We start from the raw sequence: 24,238 nt of genomic DNA on the forward strand, positions 1-24,238 counted from the left end.
TCCAGGGCCTTGCAGGTGCCCATCAGTAGCTAGCAGAGGTCATCTGGTTGCTCTTCCCAAAGGTGGTAAGGTGTATTTCATCTTAATAATAGTAATTATTTTCTCATCAATGGATCAGCAACCTTCTCATCCTGTAACAGGTCAGGTTTAAGTTTAAAGCATTTGCTCTGTAAACCAACATCCTGGGAGAACAATATGCCACACTCAGCAATCTTTTTAGAGGGAACTTTATTTTGATTTGTAAAGGCACAAAAGCAAAACCAATTTCTAAAGGGAGGCTCTGTTGATGGGGAAACTGAGTACAGCAACTGCATCTGTGGTTTTTCAGTGTGTGTTCCAGAAGGTATTGAGCTTCAGATCATTTGCTTTTCAAAGCCAATGGGGCCCCCAGGGCCACATCTGCCTGTGGGGCCACTCCTATGCCCAATGGTCCCCTCCCCATATGACTTCCATGGTGACAGCACTCCAGGTAGCACCATAACTTAATTTTATTTAAATTTCCAGCATTTAAGTTTCACACAGTACCCCAGAATAGCCAATGTAGACTTGTTCTGTGGCATTGTGGGAAATTTAAAATGACATCTAATATGTGCTCACCACCAGTGAGAATACCAACCATGATGGGACTTTTCAGCTTCTAAGTTCTAAACGTAGATATCCAAAAGTTCTGTAGCTCATTCACCCTCCTTTCCATAGAACTTTTGTTCGATGTTGGTTTTGGTTGCGTACAAGTTTGTAAAGATGCACCCAAAACTTTGGGGTGCAATTAGATAATAAAGCCATGGAATTTAAAAGTAAGTTTTAAAATAAAGCCCAAATTTAAATCCTTTGCAAAGTGACTCATATTGAATGTAATGTGTGAACACCCCTCATGCCTTCAAGGGAACTGAGATCCATCAACACACTGGTGTGCCATCAGATCACATCCTTGGGGATCTGGAAGGTGGGCGTTCTTCTGCATCAAGGTCTGCACCAATTTAACTACTTGTTTGTTTTTCCATCAAGAAATTGGCTTTGATGGCCCTCAAAACCTCAACGCAGGGAAGGCAATGAAAGACATGCCTGTCAAGATTGGGTTGTGATGGTGTGAATAGCTTGGATTTCTCTTTCGGTGTTAAGTCCTCTGAGCTGAAAACCTATATGGTTATCCATGATTAAGTGCCCACTGAAATCCCTGGGATTTATGAGTGTACAACCTGTGTACCTATGTGCACAGTAATGTTCAATGCCTGTGTTGTCTGTGTGCACAATGGTTGAGCTGAACAAATCAACAAGGGCGCACTCTTTCACACAATCACTTGTACATGGGTAAAGGCAGCTTGTAGCTGTGTTTAGTGCAACATGTGAACAAACCTCCCCAAGGAAAGTCTCTACGGCCACCAAGTTCCAAACTTAGCAGGACTTTGGCAAGTAGAGCCAGTTCCTTGGACCCTCTAGGGATTCACACTGTTTCTTTCAGAGTCCCAGCTGCGGCGGTGACTGTGAAGGCTGCAATGGAGATCTGTCTCTTGACCTCCTCCCAGGCCTTCTGCTGGTCCTCTGTGTTGGCAATGTCAAACAGGGCATCGTAGATACCAGGAAAGGACACTCCAGCATACTTGTTGTGGCTGTTCGGAGCAAAGATGATGTGTCTGGAAACACAAGCAACCATATTTAAAAAGCAGAGCTCATGATAACATCTGGGGAGATTGTGCCTGGTGAGGAACCTTAACCCACCCTACTGAAATTTTTCAGGGACTCAAGTCCTATCTTTCAATATCCATCCCATTGTTCCTCTTTGTCAGGAGTGGGGAATTTCTTTCTGCCATGGACCAGAGGCAAAAGCGTTTTTCTTGTCTCTGATAGATGCACCTCACACTTAGGAAGACAGGAAAGGTGATTTATACCAGGTCCGACTCCAACATCAGCCGAAGAAGGAAAGGTGGAAAGAACACTTGTTTTTCCTTCTCAAGGCGGTTGGAGAACCATCACTCCTGCCACCATTGCTGGCCCCAGTCAGTGAGGTTTGAAGGGAAAAGGGGACGGATTAGGATAGGTAGGAGGAAGGGAGTTGAGGGGTTTGGGGGCAGAAGCTCAGGTCACATTTGGAAATGCTTGGAAATCAAATGAGCCATTTCCCAAATATGATTTGTTTTTGGCATATGGGTTATTTACATGCCACTGTAACATAGGCTGGTGTTTGAGGCTCCCCATCACTTGTTAAACACTTTAAAACCACGAGATAAATGTCTCTGCATGTGAGACAAACTGCATCCAACTCAGAGGTAGTTTTTTGTTCTTTTTTTTGTAATGAAAGGGGTGGAGAATCTAAAGACTTTTAAGGAAGGGAAGGGAATGTAGGGGTGACAAATCATAGAATTGTAGACTTGGAAAGGATCCCAAGGGTCATCTAGTCCAACATTCTGCAATGCAGGAATCTTTTGCTGAAAGTTGATCCCAGAACCCGGAGATTAAGAATCTCATGAGCTATAAAGAGCATATGTTTTCTTACCTATAGAACGGCCTGCCAGGTAATCCAAGGGGATCGATAAATGCTCTTTCCAGAAACATCAGCTGATCGTTCCAAGATCTCACTGCGATAGGGCTGCAAATCAGACCACAGGGACAATAAAAAATCATCACAGCTGCTCCAACAGAGTCATTTGGCGCTGCCCTTTGGGAGCCAACACAAAAGCCTATATTCTCGAATGCACACAGGTCTATTCAACAGCTTCTTGGAAGTTGAGCCCTGGACTTTCCTAGCTAGACCCTCCCAGTCCACTAAGGGGAAGTCTCTCTTTAGCATGCATTTAACAACAGACCTCAGCCTGAAGAATTCTGCCCCTGGACAGAACAGGCCAGGTGTCTAATAATTCTAGGCGACTTACTTATTGATGTCCAGTAGTTGAGATCTCTTGTGAAAGTCACTGGCAGATTCTGAAAACTTCCTCACTGCATCAAGGAGAGAACCTGGGACAGCAAAGAGGGGGAAAAGCTCATCACTGGATTTTGTGAATCTTGTCTTTTTAGGAGTCCCACTTTGCAACTTTCCTCTGGAGACTTTCCAAGGTCCCTCTATGAGTCTTTGCTGCAAGATCCCTGCATTGCAGCAAGGTAAAGGTGGGCAGAAGGTTTACCTGGTAGATCCTTGGGTGATTTTGCAGTGGTCAGCAATGGACTTTGACCACGGCAATAAACAAAATTACTTTCCCCATCTAAATCAGGCTGCTGAAATAAAGTAAAGTAACCAGGGCGTGTGAAAGGACTGCAAGTTCAGTTCAGTTAGGGTAATGAAAACAAATCCCTAGGCTCAGAGTGTGCTCAGTGCCACCCGGTTCATTAATTCTGCTCAGAGATCTGCACTGGGTGCTGATTTGTTTCCGGGACAAGTACAAAATGTTACTATTAGCATGTAAGGACCATAACAGCTTGGGACCATTTGGACGGCAGGATGTCCTTACCCCATCCATGTTCTCTGAACCCCTTTGATCTGTGGAACTGGCACAGTTACAGATGCACCCCATACACTGTTCTGCACTTGGAAGAAATCCCTCTGCGACAACACTTTGGAACTCCCTGCCTATTGATATCTGAGGGGGGTTTTCTTGTACACTTTTGGGTGCCTGTTTAAAAACGTTTTATTTAGGCAAGCCTATCCAGTCATGCAGACTACTGGCAGGTGTTTTAACCTTTTTGCTCAGTGTTGATTTTAATTATTTTTGTATGTTTTCAACAGCCTTTTTTAAAATGTCTTTTATTTATCATTTGAATTGTTTGTGGCCCCCCCAATCTGCTTAGATGATGATGATGATGATGATGATGATGATAATAATAATAATAATAATAATAATAATAATAATAATAATAATAATATATTATTTATACCCTGCCCATCTGTAATAAGACTCTTAGAGGTCTTATTACAATCAAGTTAGTATACAAATGTTGTTAAATGAGAAAATAAAATAAAATTCTAACGGAATGTCTTTAGCCTCTTGGGGTTCTGGTAGGAGGAAAACATGGATAGCCAACATGATGAATAATGTGGTTTGCTATGGGTTTTGTTGGGCTCCACCTTCCATCATCCCTGACCATCCATTGGTCCATGCTGGCCGGAACTGATGGGATATGTAGTCCCCAACATCTAGTTGTTAGCTATCCCTGGAACAAATGACCTCCAAGATTGTTTCCAACCCTGCTGTTCTCTGATTCTTGTCTTATGCCTGGTAGCACATACCTAACGACACGTTGTACGTCACCAGGGCTTCCTGGTGTTTCAGGGTCATGTTGTGAATGACGTTCGCGTAACTGCTGAGTGCCTTGGCGTAATCCCGGCAGTCGAAAGGAAGGACGACGGAATCGGCCAGTTCAAACACCATTCCTCCACGCACCTGAGCCACAACAAGGTGGTTCTTAAAAGTGGGGTCATAAAACTGTTCCACGATCTCGTAGGTCTCGTAGACGCTGTGATAAACAGGGTAGCTGCTGTATTTGTCCACCCTCTGAAAAGTAAGAAGTGGGCACACTCAGAGTGCGTTTTCACATCTCATCGGTTTTTATGCGCCGCCAAAAAAACCCTACAACAGGCTTCCTCGATCTCGGCCCTCCAGATGTTTTGAGACTACAATTCCCATCATCCCTGACTACTGGTCCTGCTAGCTAGGGATCATGGGAGTTGTAGGTCAAAAACATGGTTGAGGAAGCCTGCCCTACGAGCTGGGTTGGGTGAAATGTGTAGCCACCCAGACTTTGCAAACTCTTGGCAGCCACTGCCACATCAGCTGCCTGCTCACTCATGGCAGGATCAGGAGGTGCTGTGGTGGGAGATAGATCAAGTCCCATGCTGGCCAGCACTGGCTGTGAGATCAGCTCAGCATCCAGGGGATATGGGTCAGCTCAGCCTTGCCTCACTGTCAGGGACTGGACATCAGAGGAGGAAAGTTGGAGACCGCCTCCCCCTTTTCCTGAACCTTCCCAAGAAGAGGAGGACAGTATAGATTTAAAACAGTGGCTTGAGGAGGGTCACAGCTCAGAGATAGAAGAGGGCCAAAGCTGGGAAATAATGGTACCACGCCAAGCCCGGAAGTACCGGAACAGGTTACTTCTGGGTTTTGGTGCTCATGCATGCGCAGAAGCACTAAATCACACTTTGCGCATGCACAGAAGTGCCAAATCGTGACCAGCACGTGCACAGACGTGGTTCTGTGGGTTGCGAACACTGCAGGTTGCGAACGTGCCTCCTGCACGGATCACATTCACAACCTGAGCGTCCACTGTATATATATAAAAAATAAAAAATTATCCAGTAGCACCTTAGAGACCAACTAAGTTTGTTCTTGGTATAAGCTATCGTGTGCATGCACACTTCTTCAGATACATGCACACGAAAGCTTATACCAAGAACAAACTTAGTTGGTCTCTAAGGTGCTACTGGACAATTTTTAATTTTTTTATATATTTCGACTGCGTCAGACTAACACTGGTACCTACATTATCACTAGAGAGCATTCCAGACCCGCCTTCTACCAGAACATAGCGAGCAGTGAAAGCGGGAGAAGAAAGGGCTAAGAGGCAATTGGCCTTAAGCAGACACCGTAAAATGGGTGGCGCTGTTGATGACTGAGAAGGGAAGGGGGAAGGAGATTACCCGGAGCAATGCCATTACCCCAAGAGGCGAATACTGAATAAAGACTTTGGTAAGAGCTTCTTGTTTATCTATTACTGGCAGCCTGCCGTGAGGGAGGGGGGGGGGGTCAGATTCCCTGAAGCCTGACACTCACTCTTAGAATGTCATGCTTGGGCTCTGCTTGTATATATTCTGCTGGTCGACTTCCTGCCTGCCTGCACGTTCAGGTATGGAATTCAGGGTTTCCAAGTTGCATGACCCAACTGGACAAAGTTAGCATCCAAGCTATGTCTCCCTGTCTTTGGTCTTGCAGTGCAATGCCTCCAGAACACCCCTTTTGGGGGAACCTCACTGGCCTCACCTCAGCTGGCTGAGACCCATCTAAGCCGCATTGAGTAAATTATGCTGAGCTGGGGTTAGTTACATTCTTAAGAATGTAAGAACACCCCTGCTGGGTCAGGTCAATGGCCCACCTAGTCCAGCATCCTGTTTCCACAGTGGCCAACCAGAAACCCACAAGCAGGATTTGACCCCAAGGGCACTTTTCTCTCCTGTCCTTTGCAGCAACTGGCTTAACTCTCTGGCTGAGCCGAGCTGAGCCAGGGATTGGCTGATTGAGCCAAAGATGCAATGAATCCTAAACTGCTCATCCTGACACATCTTGTCATAGGATCTCCTCCTTAGTGTAGCCTCTATAGATTTGGGAGGAGGACAGAGGCAAAAGCAGAATAGCTTTCCTCTACCTGTCAGTGGTTTTGAATTATGGTGCTGGAGGAGACTCTGGAGAGTCTCATGAACTGCAAGAAGATCAAACTGATCCATTCTGAAGGAAATCAGCCCTGAGTGCTCACTGGAAGGACAGATCCTGAAGCTGAGGCTCCAATACTTTGGCCACCTCATGAGAAGAGAAAACTGCCTGGAAAAGACCCTGATGTTGGGAAGATGGAGGGCACAAGGAGAAGGGGACGACAGAGGACAAGATGGTTGGACAGTGTTCGCGAAGCTACCAGCATGAGTTTGACCAAACTGCGGGAGGCAGTGGAAGACAGGAGTGCCTGGCGTCCATGGGGTCACAAAGAGTCAGTCACGACTAAATGACTAAACAACAAAACAACAACAACAACAACCTGTCAGTGGCTTCCGTCCTGTGAATCTGAATGAGTGCCAGCCTCCACTGGTCTTAAATAATCTTTGGAGTCTGTTTTAGTCTTACAGAACTCCACAGCCTTTCGCTTCCAGTGAATTTTGCCAGGTTAACTTGGCGTCTACAATAAATCTGCAGTGCCTGGAGACCAGGGGTGCCAGCTTGAATAAAATATTGAGGGAGGGGGCACGTAATCACTCACAAGATGCACACTATTCAAACGGCAGTGCTCACCAGCCCCTCAAATATTTTACCAGGGGGGCTGAAGGGACCTCGGCCCCTAGGAATTGGCTCCTATGCTGGAGACAGACAGTCAGGTTGTGAATCCACAGTGCTGACCAGAGAGGGAATGACGGCTGGGAGGAGTACAGAGAGATGAAATGTCATGTCAATAAAAGAAAAAAAAAAGAGAGATGAAATGTCATGGTGCATCTGCAGCAGCACAACCGGACGCCTTCATCTGCCCCAGCTGCAACAAAACATGTCTCTCCTGTATCCGTCTCTCCAGCCACAGCACGCGCTGCAAGCTTCCAACAGTTTGACTTCACCCCCAAAAGGCAAACTCCTCCATCGTCTTCCCAGATATACATATGCCAACAACAATAAATCACAGTGAGCTTTTAAAGGGATTTATATCCAAATTCCCCCAGGATGCTTATTTCAAGATGCTGTGGAAGTAACAGAACAGGCTTACCCAGTTTTTCGTGTATCGAGCTCTTCCGGAAGCGATGCCCAACCTCTGGAAAAAGACTTCAAAATCATTGCCAGAGCCCAGCTTGTTAATCCTTTTGTGAAATGAAAAAAAAAAAAAAAAGACAGGAGAGAGGGCAAACTGGGTAAACATTGCCATAAAACTGTTGTTTTCAAAGCAACACACTGTACACACTGATCTTTTTTAGGGGTTATTGTCTAGCTTTCATTGTAACACATTGCTCTTTTTTTCTAATTTTATGTTATGCTTTTAAAATTCAGCTATTGTCTCTGCCTCCCAAAGGCTTGCATGGCTGTTTGTTGCAGCAGCAGCCCTGGCTACAAGCTCCCCAGGTGAATGGTGCCTCTGGGGCTGGCCAGGGGGTGTTTCCCAGGCCCCTGTGGGGCAGTGTGAGGAGGCACCTCTCTTTGGGGCAGGTGGGGGGGCAGCTCAGAGACCAGAGGCGTCAGCTGCAGCTGCCCAGAGGACACCCAATGAGAGGGGAAAAGAGAGGAGGCTGAGGGAACACTCCACAAGGGATGGTGACTTAGTAGTAGTAATAAATACTACTGCTAATAATAATAATAATAATAATAACAATAATAACAACAACAACAACAACAATAATAATAATAATAATAATAATAATAATAATAATAATAATACTCCATCCATCTGGCTGGGTTGCCACTAAGAGACTCTTTACATAGTAAAGAGTTAAAAGTATCTGAAGAATTGTGCATGCATACGGAAGCTCATACCAATAACTAACTTAGTTGGTCTCCAAGGTGCTACTGGAAGGAATTTTTAAATTTTGTTTTACATAAAGGTAAAGGTAAAGGGACCCCTGACCATTAGGTCCAGTCGTGGCCGACTCTGGGGTTGCGGCGCTCATCTCGCTTTATTGGCCGAGGGAGCCGGCGTACAGCTTCCGGGTCATGTGGCCAGCATGACTAAGCTGCTTCTGGCGAACCAGAGCAGCGCACGGAAACACCGTTTACCTTCCCACCGGAGCAGTACCTATTTATCTACTTGCACTTTGACGTGCTTTCGAAACTGCTAGGTGGGCAGGAGCAGGGACTGAGCAACGGGAGCTCACCTTGTCACGGGGATTCGAACCACCGACCTTCTGATCGGCAAGTCCTAGGCTCTGTGGTGTAACCCACAGCGACACCCGCGTCCCAATTTCTTTTACATAGTAAGTGACTAATAAATTGAAATAATAGTAACAAATGCATAACCCATCTTTCCTCCAAACAGCTCACAGTGGTGTACTTGGCTCTCTCTGTCCTCGTTTCATCCTCACAACAACCCAGTGAGGTAGGCTGACTGGTCCAACAACACTAGTGAGGTTTCATGGCCAGGAAGGGATTTGAACTCTAGTGTCCCAGCTCCTAGTCCTACACTCTGACCACTACACCACACTGTCTCTCTAGGGAGATCAACTGAAGGCCAATGAGGCACAGTTGTCCCATTTCTGCCCTGCTTGTTTTGCACTTCAGTCCTTGTGACACAACAGTTAAATGAAGAAACCCCACTTCTGGAAGGGACCACAGTCGTTTCCTCCGCCATCCCCTCTCCATCCCAATCCCCCTGGAATTTACCTGGGCACACCTTCCTGCTCTGTTGAGGGGTTTTTCTCATGCCAGCTTTCATAAAGAGATCTGCCTTCAAAGCCTTCATCGGGGCTTGGTATCTATTAAAACATAGTAAGTTTTGCAAACGTGAAAACAAAAGCGATGGGCAACAAACAAGCTGCCCTCTTCCTATTCCATGGGAAACAAGAGACGGGAGGCAGAAAGAACCTCCTCCCCCCCCATCAGTTTTATTGCTTGCCTTCCCCCACCCCATTCCCAAAGGACCACAGAGCAGGTAGTGATATAAAAGAACAGGAATGCAATCACAAAACAGTAATTTGAAAAACAACCACCACATTAGCACCTGCCAATCAAAGACAGAACAGCAACAAAGTCGGAGACAACAATGGCTGTATCTCAAAGCAAATAAAAAAGTTTTCAGATTGCACTGATAGAGGCAGATGGATTTTTTTGCCCAGCTGGGAGTTCCATAAATGTGTTCATTCATTCATTCATTTCCTAAAAATTATACACCGCTTGATTGTAAGTACAGTGGTACCTCGGGATGCGAACAGGATCCGTTCCAGAGCCCCGTTCGCACCCTGAACGCAACCCGTGTCCACGCATGCGTGGGCCGCATCTCGCCGCTTCCGCGCATGCGCATGACGTCATTTTGACCATCTGCGCATGCGCGCGAGGTGAAACCTGGAAGTAACACGCTCTGTTACTTCCGGGTCACCACGGAGTGCAACCCGAAAATACTTAACTTGAAGCACATTTATCCCAAGATATGACTGTAACCTCAAAACGGTCCACAAAATATAAAACATTCATTGTGTTCATTCATTCACTCATTTCCTAAAATTTTTACACCGCTTGATTGTAAGTAACCTCAAAGCGGCTTACGAAAGATATAACAGTAAAATAAAGAAATATTGGTAACGCGTGAGACTCTTCATCTCAGGGCTGTGGGTTTGAGCCCCACACTGCGCAAAAAGATACATGAATTGTAGGGGGTTGGAGTAGACAACCTTTGTAGTCCCTTCAGCTGTACAATTCCATGATCCTATGATTTACAACCCTGCTTTAAAACATGCAAAAGTTAAAAACACTAAAACAGATTAAAATGACCTGGGCTTTCCAGGCCTCTGGATAGGCTGGTCTAAATGAGAATGGTTTTTAGCTGGCGCCGAAGAGAGTACAGAGAAGGGGACTGTTCAATTTCAATAGGCAGGGAGTTCCAACGTGGAGGCTCTGCCACATGAAACGACAGCGTTCTCACAAATGCAGAGCAGGTTATTATGTCGCACCTGTAGCACTGTCAGTTCCACCAATCGAAGCGGTCATGTGGTCACAGGCCATTTTGTAGATCAATTGGTTCCAAGCGTTAAGGGCTTTAGATACCAAATGGCAGTCGAGTTTCCTGCGGACTGCTGTTTGTTCTAATTGAGCACTAAAGAGAGGATTTTCCAGGGTAAAGTGATGGGACGAAGGCAAAAACGGCTCAGACCCATGCTTGCCAGGTGGAATTGCGTAGTAAGCAGAGAAGTGGCATGTGATTCTCTAAGTCTTTCTCGACTAATTTTGGGAAATGACATATAATGAGTTGAAAAAAATGTTTAAAATAACCTTTCCTAGAAAACCTAAAGCTTTCCTTTTAGGAATTCTAGGTGCCGGAATCTGAAGAGAGCAGAAAGGACTATTTATGTATGCGACCGCGGTTGCGCGGATGTTATCGGCCCAGAGATGGAAAGAAGATAAAGTCTCTACCAGAGAAGAAGGGCAGATCAAGTTGCTGGATTATGCCAAAATGATTAAAATGACTGGAAGAATCAGAAATCAGGAAGACCAAAATTTTAATAAGGAATGGGGGAAATTTATAACTTATTTCAAAGACCATTGTAAACAATTAAAATTGTTAGACGGATTGGAATATGACTTGTAGTTTAATGGTGAATTTTGGATACAATGGAGAGATTTGGATTATTATAAAAGATACAGGAGGAAATGATTAATAACAGGACCCACAAAAGGGAGGAGGGAAGTCCAAGAGATTCCTTGGAATCTTGTTTTTATATTGTATGTTGGACTATAAATTTTTTATCTGAAAAACCAAATAAACCAATTTTTTTAAAAAATTGTCATTGAAGCCAAGCCATGTATGGGAGGAGGTTGAGGGTCTCAGGTGAGGCTCCCCAAAAAGGAATCATAGAATCATAGAATCATAGAATCATAGAATCATAGAATCATAGAATCAATCATAGAGTTGGAAGAGACCACAAGGGCCATCGAGTCCAACCCCCTGCCAAGCAGGAAACACCATCAGAGCACTCCTGACATATGGTTGTCAAGCCTCTGCTTAAAGACCTCCAAAGAAGGAGACTCCACCACACTCCTTGGCAGCAAATTCCACTGTCGAACAGCTCTTACTGTGGAAGAGTGGGATAGAGATATAACAAATGAATAAATCTATTACGTTTCTTCTTAGAGTTCATTCCCCCCTTCCTCTTTTTTTATTTTACCTCTTTAGTCAGATTGTATACCAGGCTATACATCAGCGGGGTGCAGTCAACTCGAAGTGTGTAGTTGCCTGAAAGAGAAGTAATATCAGTTAATTGCATTTGTATCACGCCTTTCCTCGGGGGGGGGGGGGTCGAGCACTCCTCCCCGTGACTTGATCAAAGTCGCCCAGCGAGCGTCACAACCGGGAGGGGATTTGAACCCTGGTCTCCCGGATCATAGTCCATCACTCTAACCACTACGCCACATGGGTAGTTGCCACTCTACTGTCTTTTAGATAGCTCAGTTGGTAGAGCACGAGGCTCTGAATCTTAGGGTCGTGGGTTTGAGCCACATGTTGGGCAAGGGGGTCCTGCATTGCAGAAGGTTGGACTGGAAGAATCTTCCAACTCTATGATTCTATTCTATGACTATTAAATGGGGCTTGAATATAAAAATCATGAAGTTGTTTTAAACATCTGTATGCGCATTTGTGCAACCAGTGGCAGAGTATGCACCAAACTCCACTAATGGAAGGCTCTTTAATCCAAGGGACAGCTTCCATAAACAGAAGGGAAAGGAGGGGATTCTAGCTGTCACCTTTTCCCTTTTCTTGCGAGGAATCCTATTTGAAATAAGGGAATTTCCCTCAAAAAAAGGAAAACGTTGATAGCTATGTATCTGCAATCCCTGCACCCCCTTAATCTGTTCCATAGGACTGGGGGCCATTTGAAACTGTGGGAGGCAATGGAAATCTAAGACCTCTTTTCTCCCAATCCCAGAAGCCCCCACTAGATCAAAGAGCAGAGGATACAACCCATCTTTTTAAATTTCTGGTTTGAGTTTCCTTTTTTTTCCCCTTCAATTTTTTTAAAATTAATTTTCCACATTTATAACAGAAATAATATACAAAACATACAAAACACACAAAAAGAGAAACATATTACAATACTAAAGAAAAACAATAAAACACTTATTACTTCTAAGACCTAATTTAACTTTCATTGTTTACTGACTTCCTCAAATCCTCCCTAACTGAATTTCATTGTATCACATTGTAACAGTTCTCCAAGATCATATTTCTAATAAAATTAACTCCTTCAATTTACTATCTTCTTCTCTTTTGTTTTTTTTTATAATATTTTTATTTTTTCCATATAAACACAACACAACAAACATAAACATACAAAGACAAAAACAGAACAAAAAACATGTATCATTTCATATCCTAATTTCATATACCTTTCTTCCCCGACTTCCTCATGCCTCCCCTTTCTGTATTCCAAATTCTTATCGATTGTTCAGCAAATCTTCCCTTATTTTAATTTAAATTTAGACTATTCTTCCTTATTCTCCTTGTCTTAACCATTGCTAATAGTAACCATTTACTTTCCAGTCCAACATCATTCTAACTTTCATTAACTTTGTAATATTTCTTTAAATAGTCCTTGAATTTTTTCCATTCTTCTTGCGCTGCCTCTCTTCCCTGGTTTCGGATTCTGCTCGTCATTTCTGCCAAGCCCATGTAGTCTATCACCTTCCTCTGCCTATCTTCTTCTCTTTTGAGTTTCACTGCATGATGTTGTATTTTCTGATGCACGCTGGCCTGAATGCTTTATTGGGTGGTATTCAACCAAGTTTTATTCAGATCAAACCCAGGACTCAGCTACATTAGCAAAGATACAGTGATTTGAATGTGCTATGAACATGCAACAGCTGATGGCGCCAGAGAGCAGGGAATTTTAAAACGCGGCTTTCCATAGAGATTTCTTTCTTTTGTCTTAACAATCTAATTTCCGACTTATTTACAGCGGTTTTCCCCCTGTGTCTAGATCCACCCCCAATGAAATTAATGGACCGAATATTCATTTTAGTGGAGGAACAGAAGTGCAAATGAGGTCGCTGTTGCATCACATTACACCCACTGGTGGGAATTAAATTTAGCATGCCATGGTGGTATATTGATTTTTTTAAAAAAATCCACAGTTCCATAAAATGCATTGTAAAAGGGAAATTAGAAACCAGGAGAGAAGCACTAGCATTTTATAACCAGAAAAACTGAGATAGTAATCCCCATGTTTGAATACACCACAACATTGTGCCAGATTCAGCACAGCTCATTTTATGTCATTTCCCAAATTCTGCCCAAACAAGCAAATAATAATAATAATAATAATAATAATAATAATAATAATAATAATTTTTATTTATACCCCGCCCTCCCCAGCCAAGGCCGGGCTCAGGGCGGCTAACAAGCAATAATAAAAACAGGTTGAATGAATACAACTTAAAAACAAGATTAAAATACAACATTAAAATATTGAAACATTAAAATATTAAAATGCAGCCTCATCACAGGAGGAGTAAGGAAAAAGGAAAAAGAAAGAGGGGGAGGGAATCAAATTGGCTCCTAGCCAAAGGCCAGGCAGAACAACTCTGTCTTACAGGCCCTGCGGAAAGAAATCAGATCCTGCAGGGCCCTGGTCTCATGAGGCAGAGCGTTCCACCAGGCCGGAGCCAGAGTTGAAAAGGCCCTGGCTCTGGCTGAAACTAATCTAACTTCCTTAGGGCCCGGGACCACTAGGGTGTTGCTATTTATGGACCTTGAGGCTCTCCGTGGGGCATACCGGGAGAGGCGGTCCCGTAGGTATGAGGGTCCTAGGCCGTGATGTGCTTTAAAGGTCAAAACCAGCACCTTAAATCTGACCCTGTACCCCACCGGGAGCTAGTGCAGCTGGAAAAGCACTGGGTGAATATGCTCCCATGGCAGAGACCCCGTGAGGAACCTTGCTGCAGCATTCTGCACCCGCTGGAGTTTCTGGGACAGCTTCAAGGGCAGCCCCGTGTAGAGTGAATTACAGTAGTCAAGCCTGGAGGTGACTGTCGCATGGATCACTGTGGCCAGGTTGGGGCGGGAAAGGTAAATGCAAACAAAACCTGTTCCCCAACCCAAGGACTACATGTTTATGAAGTTTAAACCCAAAAGACAACCCAGTGACCACACCCTTCTCATTCTCTATTAAAACTTGCATATATTTTACCTTCTATGGAGGAATCAGCATTGATATAAGCCACGCCACGCTCCTGCAGTATTTTGACATTTTCCTACAATGGAAATGAAGAAAATGTTTGTTCATGTTCAAATATTTCTCTATGGTGAAAATGATGTACAGATGAAATCAGCTAAAATGTACAAAACAAATAATAAATGCTGGAAATGTAAGGGAAAAGAAGGTACTTTTTACCATATGTGGTGGGAATGTAAGAAAGTAAAATACTTATGGGAAATGATTTATAATGAGATTTTTTAAATGTTGAAATGTACATTTGTAAAAAAACCAGAAGCCCTTTTACTTGGTATAGTAGGTACAGAGATTCACAAGCATGATTAAAAATTGTTTTTATATGTGACAACTGCAACAAGAATACCATTAGCCCAATTTCCTCAGCATTTTCCTTATCACAAAAAACCTGATCTTTTTAGGACGTGTGTTTGTTGTACAAGAGTTCCAAATCGGCTGTAACTATGCAGCCTGAACTGGGCACTACAGTAGTACCTTGGTTCTCAAACTTAATCCATTCCAGAAGTCTGTTCCAAAACCAAAGCGTTCCAAAACCAAGGTGCGCTTACCCATAGAAAGTAATGCAAAACAGATCAATCCGTTCCAGACTTTTAAAAACAATCCCTAAAACAGCGATTTAACATGAATTTTTCTATCTAACGAGACCATTGATCCATAAAATGAAAGCAACAAACAATATACTGCAGCCACACAGTCAATCAATCAGTAGCTGAACTGGGTTCCACACAGTCACAAAAACAAAACAAAAAGAGCCGCAAAAGCGCAAAATAAATGGCAAAAACAGGCAGACCACAGCGTAACACTCAGTACAGAAGTGTGGCACTCAAAACAGAAGCGTAACACTCAAAGCGGAGTAGGTTTGGCTTCTGGAAAAAGTTCGCAAACCAGAACACTTACTTCCGGGTTTGCAGTGTTTGGGTTCCAAGTTGTTTGAGTACCAAGGCATTTGAGAACCAAGGTACTACTGTGTGTGAAGGGATCCTACTCAGAGACAGCAAACACCTGGAAGTGTCCTTCCTATTGATTTACCTCAGCCCACTCTGTAGATCCTATCAAGCCAAACTCCTCAGCATCCCAGCTGGCAAATATCACCGTTCTCCTAGGCCTCCATCCTGCAGTTGAGATATTGAGAGCATCATTACAAACACAATATATTTATTAAAAACCATTTCTAAACCACTTAGCATTTCAAAAACCTCCGCAGCAGCGTATGCCACACGAGATATAAAAACCACTATTGATTTAAAACAAAAATACAAACGGAAACCATAAAATGAAAAACAAATAAAATAAAACTAAAATAAAAGCACCTAAAACAGAAATTCAGGGGATTCATACATGAAACACAGGGTCCCGTCTTGCGGGTCAGGGATGGCCTAGGCAAAAGAAGAAGGCTTTACAAGACGTCTGAAGCAATGAACGGTTGCTGTGTCGTGTACAGCAGAGGGAAGACATTCTGAAAGGGCATTCCCCAGTATAGGGGCAACAGCAAAAAAATGGCCATTCTTGGGGTTCACAGCGGTGTGAGATTCTGTAGGGTGCGATGCCATGAATATAATTTCCCCGGAAATGATCTCACACCATAGCTGTCAACTTCTCCCTTTTCTTGCGAGGAATCCTATTCGGAATAAGGGAATTTCCCTTAAAAAAAGGGAAAGGTTGACAGCTATGCCAGGTCTATACAGGGGCAAGTGGTCTTTCAAGTCACCCGGTCCTGAGTTCTTAAGGAAATTATATGTCAACTAGAAGACCTTGAAAGCTGATCAAAAGCCAGGAAAAACTTGGCACAGGTGCAATATGTGTGTGTCTACGTCAGGGGTCAGCAAACTTTTTCAGCAGGGGGCTGGTCCACTGTCCCTCAGACCTTGTGGGGGGGCTGGACTATATTTTTTTGGGAGGGGATGAATGAATTGCTATGCCCCACAAATAACCCAGAGGTGCATTTTAAATAAAAAGACACATTCTATGCATGTAAAAACACGCTGATTCCCGGACTGTCCACGGGCTGGATTTAGAAGGTGATTGGGCCAGATCCGGCTCCCGGGCCTTAGGTTGCCTACCCGTGGTCTAGGTGTTTCAGACAACAGTCTGGCCGCTGCATTCTGCACCAGCTCTCTCTCTCTCTCTCTCTCTCTCTCTCTCTCTCTCTCACACACACACACACACACACACACACACACACACACACAGCTCATCAGAGGATGAAGCTAGTGGTGAAAATAACCTTGAGGTAGGCCTTTTTCTGAGTGGGATCAGGACCAGAAGTTAACAAGAGGGACCTGCAAGAGAATGTTTCAATGTACGCTCCTTGATTTGTTGTAAGAGGGAATCCCATTCAGAGTTGCGTGTCTACCAACCGTGCCTTCATCCAGGATACTACAAGCTGCAAGGACTTCAAGCAGAGCTTTCCATCATCACATCACCTGTTTTGGGTTTGCTTGTTTTCCTCTCCAACTGACAGTCAGCGTTCTGTGGCTACTGAACAGGCTCAGTTTCAGTGGGCTAAGGCATATTTTTTTTCAGAGGGGAGGTTTTGCCCTTCTGAAGTGCCATTTACGGATTTTTTGTGCTACTGCCAATCTCAGGGCCCCTCAGGCATGTTGATTTATCCTCCTATTATTATTATTATTATTATTATTATTATTATTATTATTATTATTCTGTCATATAACCACAGGTTTCAGCGCAGTTCATGGGATAAAATCAGAATATAAAACCACAAAATACATAATCATAATCAAAACAACAACAACAACCCAATAACCTCCCCACAACACATTATAAAAGGGCCATGTTGTCAGTGTCCCATTTTGGCTACATTCCTATCATCACTCACAACCTGAGCTTGCTATCGACTGGAGTGATTTGTATCATGCTTCTTTACCCATTAAGATGCCGTATTCTTCTGCAAAATGTTATTCACACCAAACCGAGCAAGTCCTTTGCAGTTCTGACTTGGTCATTTAACAACAACAACAAGCCATTGTTCCTTAAAGCCTCTCCATCATCAATAAAACAATTCAAAGGCAAGCCATTTACATGCACTGTTCTTTTCTGTTTGTCAGTCCCATTGATTTCAATCAGACCCCAGCAACCTCAGTGCATGCTGGATTGCAGCTGTTACGGGAAATAATGAAAAAAGACTGAAACCCTCTGAACTGCAAGGATTTTTGCTTCATTTTTTTGTTTCGTTTTGGATTTTAGGAAGCTTTCTTATACCAAGGCAGACCATTGCTCCATCTACCCCAGCACTGTCTGCACTGACTGGCAGCAGCTCTACAGGATTTCAGGCAGGAGTATCTCCCAGCCCTACCTAGAGATGCTGTGATTTGAACCCGGGACCTTCTGCTCTGCCGCTGAGATGTGGCCTTTCCTTGCAAAGGTTCTGCATGTTGCTACATTACATTGTATACTAGACAGATCGAAAGACACACACAATAAAGTAATAAAAATAAAAATAAAAAATCTGTACCCAAAATCACATTCCCAAGATAGCCCAAATCAAAATAAATTATGTCTAAATAGGGGAAATCGCCCTAATGCGTTCTATTGTCATCAGTTATTCAAGTTACAGAATTCAGCCCCACCCCCGTGCACAGAATTTGAACTGCTGTCCTACAGAACTCATTTTACAAAGTAACAAACTAATAAACAGATAAACCTATTTTGTAACACAGTGTTTACACCAGGGGGTGGCAGGGAAGATGTAGATCATACGAAGATAAAAAGAAGAACCTTTTCCCCAACCTTACATTAGACGCCCAATCTTTACTATCCCAGATGTAGAATCATATATGCAGAACATCCCGGTGTACGGATTATAGGGTCCAAAAGGTGATTGGCTGCATGGCTGAATGTCTTGCATACCACCCATGCCAGTATTTCGCACCTGGATCCAGGAGGTGGAAGCAACCATTTCCATTTTCAACTCTCGGTTTTTGTTATGTCCAAACCAGGTACTATGGTCAGTTGTTGCCTATGGTTTATTTGAAGAAGATGGGCTCATAAATAATGGGGCTCAGGAGTGGCAGCTTGGTCCCACGACCATGGGTGCCATGGGCTGTGGGTGCCATAGGTGCCCATGGATGTCAGTACAGTGGTACCTCTGGTTGCAAACGGGATCCGTTCCGGAGGCCTGTTCGTAACATGAAAAGAAACCAACCCGCAGCGGCGCGCCTGCGCATGCGTGGCTTGCGATTTGCCACTTCTGTGCATGCGCATGACGTCATTTTGCACTTCTGAGCATGCACGAGCGGCAAAACCCGGAAGCAACCCTTTCCAGTACTACCAGGTCGCCGTGGGACGTAACCTGAAAGAACGTAACCTGAAGCGGATGTAACATGAGGTATGACTGTAATTCATTCTCCCATTGCTGGGACATATGATTCCATGTTTACATTCCATACTGCTGTAAGTGTGGGAACGGAACTCAGACTAGAGAACTTCCATTCTTTGTGCTTTTCGTCTTTGCTTTTCGTTCTCTGCTCTCCGACAAAGAAGACGTGTGAGAGAGATGCTGTTCACACCAGCCATGTTTTGTTGTTTTAATTTGCTGTAAATAATAAAATCGTGAGGCCATATTCCTTCACCGTCTGGCTACTTGCAGAATTCTGCTAAAACGTGCACACAGCTCCACTGGATGTGTGTCGCAGTGTTGTCCGTACAGGGGACGTACGGAAAATGCTATGTGTATAAGTTTTTTCCTGCTTCCCCTTCACGGACGACAGGTTATGGGCCCAGGCTCCTCCGGCATTTCGGCACAGCTACTCACCTTCAGTAGCAAGTAAAGCTCTGCTGGATGAAGTACAATTGCCTCTGGTCTATTTTTTTCCGAAACTCTGCTACATGTTTGAGTTTTTTCCTGCTCCCCCTTCATGCACAACAACCCAGCCCCTTCATGGGGAATTTTGTGGGTGCTTGGGCAGCCAGGACCCCAGGGAGTTGGCACCTATGACTGGGCTGGACACAAGTAGCAAGTTCTGCTAGCAGAAGCCTGGGCTTTCCCCTCCATTTCCTCCTCCCTGTGCACCCCTCAAAAATTCCTCAGGATAGGGGGTGGAAGAACCCACAGAACAGCACACAGGAAGACGAGATGTTGGATGGATGGATCCCCGAACTGACAGATTTTTAGGTTCTGCATTCTTCTTGCCTCACCTTGCTGCTTCAGCTTTCCAAAGCTCCGGACAATCTCGTGAACAACAGCTGCTCCGCTCTGCGGGTCAATCCCACCAAAGACCCAAGAGTCTCGGTGGCCACCTAGGATAACGTACCTGTCTGGATCAATGGAAATGAGGATTAATTTTTAAATGGGTGCAATAAATCACAACAAGAGTTCTACTTAAGGGCCCCTCTGAGGATAATCTGGAGCTAGAGATGAGAGGGTCTAACCATTCTGGTCTCCCTTTCTCATCCTTCCAATCTTTAGTTCAGTTCCCACATCAGTTTGCAATGTGATTTAAAAAGTCCTCATGAAAATTCACCAGCATTTTAGAGTCACTTTCCCTTAGTGTACATTTTTATATGCCGTTTTGTCTGATGTACATTTTTGCAGAGACATTCCCCCTAATAAATTGCATTTTTATAGGGTATGTTCAGTAATAAATGCATTTAAATGCACACTTCACCCCAGTGATCAGCCAAATCAACCCTGGCGATCAATGGGGTGACAGATGTCACAGCCAGATCGCCCCTATTTTTTTGTAGCACATTTTTCTGTAGCTGGAGAAGCTCACTTCAGTTTGGAGACGTGTGAATTTTGAAGGATGGCTGGACTTGATGAAAGGAGGAATAGCAGGATAAAAACAAATAAATAGAAGTGGTTTCGACTAGACAGCCTTGCATGGCTCAAGACCTCGATATCTTTCAGAACATATCTTCAGAACATACCTACCCAGACCCTTCAATCTGAGGTCCCTCTTCCGCCTCTGAGGGAAGTTTAAAGGGAGGGGGCCTTTTCAGTTGTGGCTCCCTGCATTTCTAATGCTGTTCCCAAAAAGGCACCAACCAGGCACCATCATTAATTTCCCTCAGCATCTTCTAGCCAGCATCTGATGGATTATGACATTTATGGTGTCTATGATAGTACTTTTTTGCCACTGAAGTTTTTACTGTTGTTTCGCTGGATTTATTTTATAGGTTATTGCATGGCATATGTTATTTTCCCCTAGCTTTTAGAGTTACTTTAAGGCTTTTTACATGAATGCCTTGTGGGTCGAGCATTTTGGCTCGAGTGTTCCAGTTTGTAAACTTTTTTTGGAAGCCGAATGACTGGCGCGGCTTCCAATTGAGTGCAGGAAGCTCCTGCAGCCAATCAGAAACCGTGCCTTGGTTTCTGAACGTTTTCGGAAGTCTAATGGGCTTCCGGAACAGATTCCGTTCAAGAACCAAGGTACGACTGTATTAGGAAAATATAGCATTATTATTAAATCAGGAGTCAGATCATTGGTCCATCTAGTCTGGAGGACTGGCTAAATTTGAAGGACTTCCTGGATTTCAGGTGAAAGCCTTTCTTATCTCTACACAGGAATGCCAGGGGCATTTATCATACAAACCATGCATTCTACCTCTGAACTACAACCCTTCTGCTGGCTTGATCCCACAAGGAACGTGAGCAAGGGAGTGGCTTTACCTGGCTCTGTTGCACCTTGGAGAGTACCGATCACATTGTAAATTCTTCTTACTTCTTTGATGCTGTGGACATGCATTTTGACTTTGCTAATGCAAGTGCAATATATATAAAAAAACCAAGTGTTAAATGTCAGGTTAAGAAATAAATGCATGCTTTAAACTTTAAAGTCAGAACGGATTAGGACTGAAATTCTGCATAGTTATAGTCCTGTATAAATTACGAAATATCATTTTCAGAAGGTGGACTTAGTTTTAACACCAGCCTTCAGTATAAGAGCTACTTTTTTTGAACCTGTGTGCTCATCTTTCTAGATGGAGTCCAACATGGAAGCATCCGTCAGGGAAACAGAAGATTTTGGCAGAATGGATACCCCTTCCCTCTGCAGTCCTCCTGCCCTGCCCCACTCAAGGTGCTCTGAAGGGTTTGAGGGGACTATTTGAAGCAGATCTGATGGGAGGGGGTGCTGTGTGCTGCAGAGGGAAGAAAGAAAGCGGAAGTCCCAGCAGTGATGAGGTCATATGCAAAACCAGCAGCAATGAGGTCATATATATTGTCGGAATTCCGTACGACCGAGCTGCTCCTCCAGTCGTGCCATCGGAATTTCCTCCGACGGTGATTAATGACCTAAGCCTTTGATGAGGCTTCAGGCACATTCCCCATATGCAGAGTATCCGGACAGCAGCAGAAGGATGAGAAATATGAGCTACATCGCTACATTTTATTTCTAACTATGCAGGACAGAAAAGAATATACACCTGCTCTCTGTGGAAGACAGAGAACCAACTGGAACAAAGAAACAGGAAACCAGTAACATCAACATCTATTTCCCGTCTCCTGTGAGACTTCCAACAGTCTGGAATGTAAACAGAGTCTTGTGACTCCAAAAACTGCACAGTGGCATAACAGAAACCTAACATATATTTCCCTAGTGAGGGAATTCCAAAGTTGAGGAGCCACCACTGAGAAGACCGTGTTTATGTATCTGCTACTCTAGCATCTTCTACCGGTCAAAAAGGTAAAGGGCGCCGCTGTGGTCTAAACCACTGAGCCTCTTGGGCTTGTCGATCAGAAGGTTGGCGGTTCGAATCCCTGCAATGGAGTGAGCTCCCATTGCTCTGTCCCAGCTCCTGCCAACCTAGCAGTTCAAAAGCTCGCCAGTAGATAAATAGGTACCACTGTGGTGGGAAGGTAAATGGTGTTTCCGTGTGCTCTGGCTTCCGTCACGGTGTTCCATTGCACCAGAAGCAGTTTAGTCCTGCTGGCCATATGACCCACATGACACTGGCTCCCTCGGCCTGAAAGCTGAGATGAGCACCGCAACCCCACAGTCGCCTTTGACTAGACTTAACTGTCCAGGAGTCCTTTACCTTTCTACCGGTCAGCCAGAAAGCAGGAACACAATCACTGATCTTCTCAGTGGCTGCTCCCTGACTTTGAAACTCCCTCCCTAGACAAGTTATTGACTTGCTCCCTCCTTATTGTTCTTCCAGCAAGTGAATATTTTTTTTGTTCCAACAGGATTTTGGGAACTGATTGCTTTCCATTAAAGGGCTGGTGCCGTGCTGGTTTTTTATTGTAATTACAGTGGTACCTCGGGTTAAGTACTTAATTCGTTCCGGAGGTCCGTTCTTAACCTGAAACTGTCCTTAACCTGAAGCACCACTTTAGCTAATGGGGCCTCCTGCTGCCGCTGCGCTACCGGACCAAAATTTCTATTCTCATCATGAAGCAAAGTTCTTAACCTGAATCTCTATTTCTGGGTTAGCAGAGTCTGTAACCTGAAGTGTATGTAACCTGAGGTACCACTGTATTGGTATGTTTTGAACAGGTTTTATATATGCACATCATTCTAATTCCATCAATATGTAACTGTATTTTAATGATTGATTTTTCCATGTTTTCAGTGGTTCTTGAGTTTATATCTAAGCTGCCCTGAGTCCCGTCAGGGAAAAGGTGGCGTATAAGTAAATAAATAAAGTTTAGGTATGCTCATACAAGTACAATAAGGTGTTCTTAAGGAGGGATCTTCGTTTGGTCCCAAACAAAGAGGATAGACAGACAGACAGCCGACACTACTCTAACCAACTAAACCTTTCTTATTCAGTGCAGGTTCTGTGGCTCCATTTTCCTATTGACCATTTACTCAACATCACAAGATTATATTCTCCTCCCACCTTTTTGAAGAACTTCCTATGAAGCCTGGCCCAACATTGTAAGGCACAGAGAGGTTTCCCTTCCAGCTGTCATCTGGTGGGGGTGGTCCTCCCATGTCTCTGTTGGGAAAAGATAACATTACAGTTGGCATCCATACCAGAAAGAAGTAGGAGCAATTGTGTGTTCCTCCATACAAAAATTTCAAAACTGAAGTAACTTCTGGCATGTAGGCTTCCAGAATATTTTTTTCCCAAGTCCCTCTTTTGGCGCTTCCATTTTGTAGCTGCGAAACCCCAAAGGGTAATGATTGGCAAATAAAAATCGGAAGGCAAAAAGACTTCAGGCATAACCAAGCTTTCAAACTTGGTTGTGGGTTGTTTTGTCTGGAAGATCACTTGCCAGCTGAGTGCCAGAGGGTGGAAGACCTTGTTTCCTAGAATGCCTTCGGCTAGAGATGGGTGATCCACTAGGAAGACCCACCTGCTACAGAAGGATCAAGAGAGAAGAGGAAAACCCAATCTTACCAGCGACCATAAGGAACACAAGAACTTAAGACAGGCATGACCAAAGTTGGCCCTCCAGCTGTTTTGGGACTACAACTCCCATCACCCCTAGCTAACACGACCAGTGGTCAGGGATGATGGAAACTGTAGTCCCAAAACAGCTGGAGGGCCAACTTTGGCCATGCCTGACAAGAGGAGACTTCCTGGATCAATCCAAATCCCCATCTAGTCCAGAATCATGTTCTCTCTTTTTTTAAAAATAATTTTTATTAACAGGCCAATCAAATCACATTATTTCCAAATCACATTAGTTCCAAATTATATAGCCAGATTTTTAAATTTTGTTGGGGGTAC

The 24,238-nt window shown here is 44.0% G+C and overlaps 1 protein-coding gene across 3 annotated transcripts in view; it reads right to left on the reverse strand.

Moving 5' to 3' along the window:
- Positions 1-213: 213 nt before the first annotated feature.
- Positions 214-24,238, reverse strand: part of LOC310760724 (glutamate carboxypeptidase 2-like) — a 55,082-nt gene continuing 31,057 nt past the window's right edge. For all 3 annotated transcript variants that reach the window (XM_083609799.1, XM_083609800.1, XM_083609801.1), the window contains exons 8-19: positions 23,402-23,500; positions 21,228-21,313; positions 19,754-19,873; positions 15,629-15,711; positions 14,558-14,621; positions 11,540-11,607; positions 9,045-9,136; positions 7,444-7,534; positions 4,217-4,481; positions 2,868-2,949; positions 2,492-2,584; positions 214-1,631 (exon numbers count right to left, since the gene is read on the reverse strand). In XM_083609799.1, the coding sequence (XP_083465925.1) occupies positions 1,442-1,631; positions 2,492-2,584; positions 2,868-2,949; positions 4,217-4,481; positions 7,444-7,534; positions 9,045-9,136; positions 11,540-11,607; positions 14,558-14,621; positions 15,629-15,711; positions 19,754-19,873; positions 21,228-21,313; positions 23,402-23,500 (1,333 nt within the window). In that variant the 3' untranslated portion in view covers positions 214-1,441. The remainder of the gene's footprint in view (positions 1,632-2,491; positions 2,585-2,867; positions 2,950-4,216; positions 4,482-7,443; positions 7,535-9,044; positions 9,137-11,539; positions 11,608-14,557; positions 14,622-15,628; positions 15,712-19,753; positions 19,874-21,227; positions 21,314-23,401; positions 23,501-24,238) is intronic.

The sequence above is a fragment of the Podarcis filfolensis genome (genome assembly GCF_964270895.1).
Source record: "Podarcis filfolensis genome assembly, chromosome: 4".
Taxonomy (NCBI): domain Eukaryota; kingdom Metazoa; phylum Chordata; class Lepidosauria; order Squamata; family Lacertidae; genus Podarcis; species Podarcis filfolensis.